Genomic DNA, 4,054 nt, shown 5'->3' with positions numbered 1-4,054 from the left:
TTATTTTGTTTTGGAAAATAATCGCGTTCGTTCGATAAAACAGACGACTTTAGGATCGCCTTAAGGCGATGCTGGAAGATCGGAATTACCGACACATTGCAGTTGTAAAGATTTCTTTGAAATGACAGAACGGAATTGAAAATCTTTTTACAGGATTGAAATAGACATAAAATGTATTTGAGGGACAAAGGAATTTGTAGTAAAAACAAAAAAAATTAAAAAATTACATTTTTTCGAATCTTACAGCTATCACTTGACGTAAATATTTCATTAGTGTAGAAGTTCTGTAGCTCATATGTACAAAATGCTTACGTCCCCCAAATCAGATTACTTGCACAAATAATACAAGATCTTTTGAGCTACGATTGAAAACCTAGGAAAAAAGAAATCCTTACGATTGCAAATTATGGTAATTCGTATGCTTAGCTAAGGTAAAAACAGCAAAAATTGCGTCTAGCAGTAAGTGCCGGATTTTGCAACAGATAGCACTTCAATAAGTTAGATGAGGATATTGCACGTGTTTGAGTGAGATAAGAGATTGTAAGAAGTTCATTTAGAGATACCACTGACACCAAAGAGTGTGTTTTATCGACCTCGTGCAAATTTTTCTGATCTTCCAGCATCGCCTTAAAGATGTTTCTAAGATATACGTGTTATCTAGGAGAAATTATGTGAAATGACAAGAAATGTTGATCGTGTTTTTTTTTCTCATAAATCTCTCTTCGTATCAGAAAAAAATGTGACATTGTGACAAATAAAAATATTGTCACGATGTAATATATACCAATATATACATCGTTGCGAATGGTATGTACATACATAGTAAAACAAAAGTGTTGTTTTGCGATACTTGAAACGAATTAACTGTATTACGAATCATTTTGAAGCTAATTTGTTAATTAAATTCTACGTTAATAACCAAACACCTTAGATTGCTACTTAGCAATTGTACGAAATTTCGTGAATAATTCCGTACATTTGCAAAATTCTCTAAAAAGAAAACTGTGCCAAATTTCTTTATAAAAGAATTAACGTAATGGAATTCGACGATATTGAAGATTTACGAGATTTCGCGACGATCTACAAAAAAGATTACCTCGGAAAGATAGGTAAAAAGCCAAGTACAACCAAGCACAAATTATCAAAATATTTGCCATCTTTGAACATCTTAAACAGACCGTACAAACAATATTTGAACACGCGATTGGAAAACCGATCACTCTCTGAGAACGAACGAAGCGAAGATCCAGTCGACAATTTAAATAGAGTAAATTGATATAAATCTTTTTATAATCATGGCTGTATATCATCGTAATTGCATATCATCGAAAACAGATACGCGACAAATTTCCCCACTTAAGAAATGCTCTGCCGGAAATCGTGCCAGATGAGAATGTGATAGAACGCGAGAAGGAGAAATCAATGAAGACTGTATATCAACTGGATTACTTGAAGGAATTTCAAAAGAGTTCGTTACTTACTTGTAATAATTATATTTACACCTATATGTGTATACTGCAAGGTACTTTAAATAGCGCCCACTAATTATAGCGTTATTCCTGATAAAAAACTATTGTAAGTCAAAAATTTCTAAACCATCTTTTCCTACAATACTCAATAAAGCGATTACTGCAGTTAATTATTGTTTCAATGAACATTGTAGGAAAAAAGATTCAGGACTTTTCGACTCAGTTTTTTTACAAGAAATCACGTTATATAATTAGTGGGCGCTATTTAAGATTCTGTATACATATATACATAATTGCATGTACCCTTTTTTTTAAGATTTTAACACTATCGCAAAATCAGAAAATTTTAAATATATTTGTATCCTTGGAAAAAACATACTACATAAGCAATACCGTTTAGTTTTGTTTACTTATTTAATCTCTCGATATTGCGACATTATATAAATGAATATTTTCGATCGCAATTAGATCATCGTCCTAGAGAAATAACGTTACCACAAAACTGGATTATTCCTGAGACAATTCAAAGACGTGCATATCGAAATCCATGGATAATCGCAACGAAAGAATTGATAAAACCGTCAAAAATTTTTAAACAGCGCAACAATTTGGATCCTAATCCTAAAGAAAGAGAAATTCTTCGTGTGACGTACGTGAAATACTCACCAATATCTATATTAATTCGAAACATAATTTAAAAATTTAAAAATACTCTTTTCTACAGAACCGGAAATTCCGAATATAATGACACAATCGGAATTACAGGAGAAAGAGTTATGCTACAAAGCCCATCAGATATGAAAGATCATATAGAATTGCAAAATTCATTAAAGAGTCCTAGTATAACTGAATCAGAATGTTCACTAATATTAAAACAAAATTTAGCTTTCTCTGCGAAAATATTCTGAATCATTCGTAAATTATGGCTTTTATAAATAAGACGTAAAATTTGCATGGAAGAAGGGGGAGGGGAAGGATTACATGCAAACTAAGGAAAATACAAATAAAATAAAATCAGAATATACAAGTTGTTAGAAAACAGAATTCATATTACGTGTATTAATTGTGTCTAATCATTACATTTTCAATTTTATTCTGTGTTTTCAGAATAAATTAATTAATTACTTGATGTATTATATAACTTTAACTATACACATCACACATTCATACCAATAATACACTAGGTCGCGACACATCGTTTGCATAATTCACATAATACACACCATTTTTTTCATATAATTATTTACATGTTCAAGTCTAGTATTATTTTACAAAATATTTTCCGACAAATATGAATACTCGATATTTTATATGTAACAGATTCGCCCACTGAAGTTTCATATTTTACCAATATTCTACAAATGTCAAAATTGTTAGCAAATTAATTATCTGATTGCTTAAACAATCAATTAATAATTATAACCTTCTGTTGCTCAACTTATCTTTCACGCATTTAAAATGTATTTACTTATCATAGTTTAATATATTTGAGATAACTTAAAACTTAAACTTTTACTTAAAGATGAATAAAATTATACAAATAACAATCTTGCAGAGCAAATATATCTTAGAAATTTATTTATGTTGTTTAGGAACTGCCGATTATAAAATTAACGTATCCTCGAATTAAAGACATATATAATTCATTAAATACACAAATATCTCGGATTAACATGATAAATTAATATGAAAAATCGATTTGATTAAATAATGGTATGCTTGGGACAAAAATTTATATGTAAATTTACAACACGATGAATTTGACCTTTTTATATTCTCATAATAAATTTTATATATGTATATATGAATATATATATATATATATAAATACAGTGTTGCATAATTCGCAAATTATCTTTCGAGGGTAGAGTGAGCAAAACGGAATCGAAAAGTTCTAAACTATTAATTTTCGCAATAAATGAGAAATTAATTAACAAAGATTTGCGAATACACAACATGCATCCGCGCGATTTGACACAGCCAGGCGTGCGGCAAGACATTGTAAAGAGCGTTTTGTGAAATAATTTTTTATACAGCGCTCTTTCACTGAATAGTGAATAATTCTTATTAACTTACCATTATTCATTGCAAAAATTATAAAAATGATATAACTTTTCAATTCAGTTTAGTTTTACTTGTTCACGAAAGGATAAACCGCAAATTATGAGACACTTTTGTACATATATGCACGCGAGTGTGTGTATGTGTGCGTGTAAAAAGAAAAAGAAACGGCTTAATTAAATCTAAAAAAATTACCCAGCACATAATATATATACAATTTAGCATTTCAGTCTCTCACTTCATATTAATAGCTATATTCTTAGCTTTATAGCTTTAACTTTATCAAATTTTATATATTATAACTAGTTAAAAACTAAAAAAAATATATTCAAATATAGAAATATTTATCTAGGCTACATTCCAAAATTGACAGTTCTGGGCATCGATCATGTAACTTTTTCTCTAGAAACGAAAACGTGAAAAGTGAAAACACTGACGCGACACACTTTTTACGATATCTTTAATAGCCCCTTGTCGATGTTTTCACTTTTCATGTTTCCGCCCTAGAGAAAAAGTTACATGAT

General features: G+C 29.7%; 1 protein-coding gene across 1 annotated transcript in view; it reads left to right on the top strand.

Annotated features, from left to right (window-relative positions):
- Positions 1-3,030, top strand: part of LOC105454952 — a 5,607-nt gene extending 2,577 nt beyond the window's left edge. The window contains exons 2-6 of the mRNA XM_011697943.1: positions 1,059-1,109; positions 1,177-1,267; positions 1,336-1,468; positions 1,938-2,118; positions 2,194-3,030. Of these exons, the coding sequence (XP_011696245.1) occupies positions 1,059-1,109; positions 1,177-1,267; positions 1,336-1,468; positions 1,938-2,118; positions 2,194-2,377 (640 nt within the window). The 3' untranslated portion in view covers positions 2,378-3,030. The remainder of the gene's footprint in view (positions 1-1,058; positions 1,110-1,176; positions 1,268-1,335; positions 1,469-1,937; positions 2,119-2,193) is intronic.
- Positions 3,031-4,054: the final 1,024 nt, after the last annotated feature.

The sequence above is a fragment of the Wasmannia auropunctata genome, unplaced genomic scaffold (assembly GCF_000956235.1).
Source record: "Wasmannia auropunctata unplaced genomic scaffold, wasmannia.A_1.0 LD335968.1, whole genome shotgun sequence".
NCBI lineage: Eukaryota > Metazoa > Arthropoda > Insecta > Hymenoptera > Formicidae > Wasmannia > Wasmannia auropunctata.
This window is presented reverse-complemented; position numbering and strand designations above follow the sequence as displayed.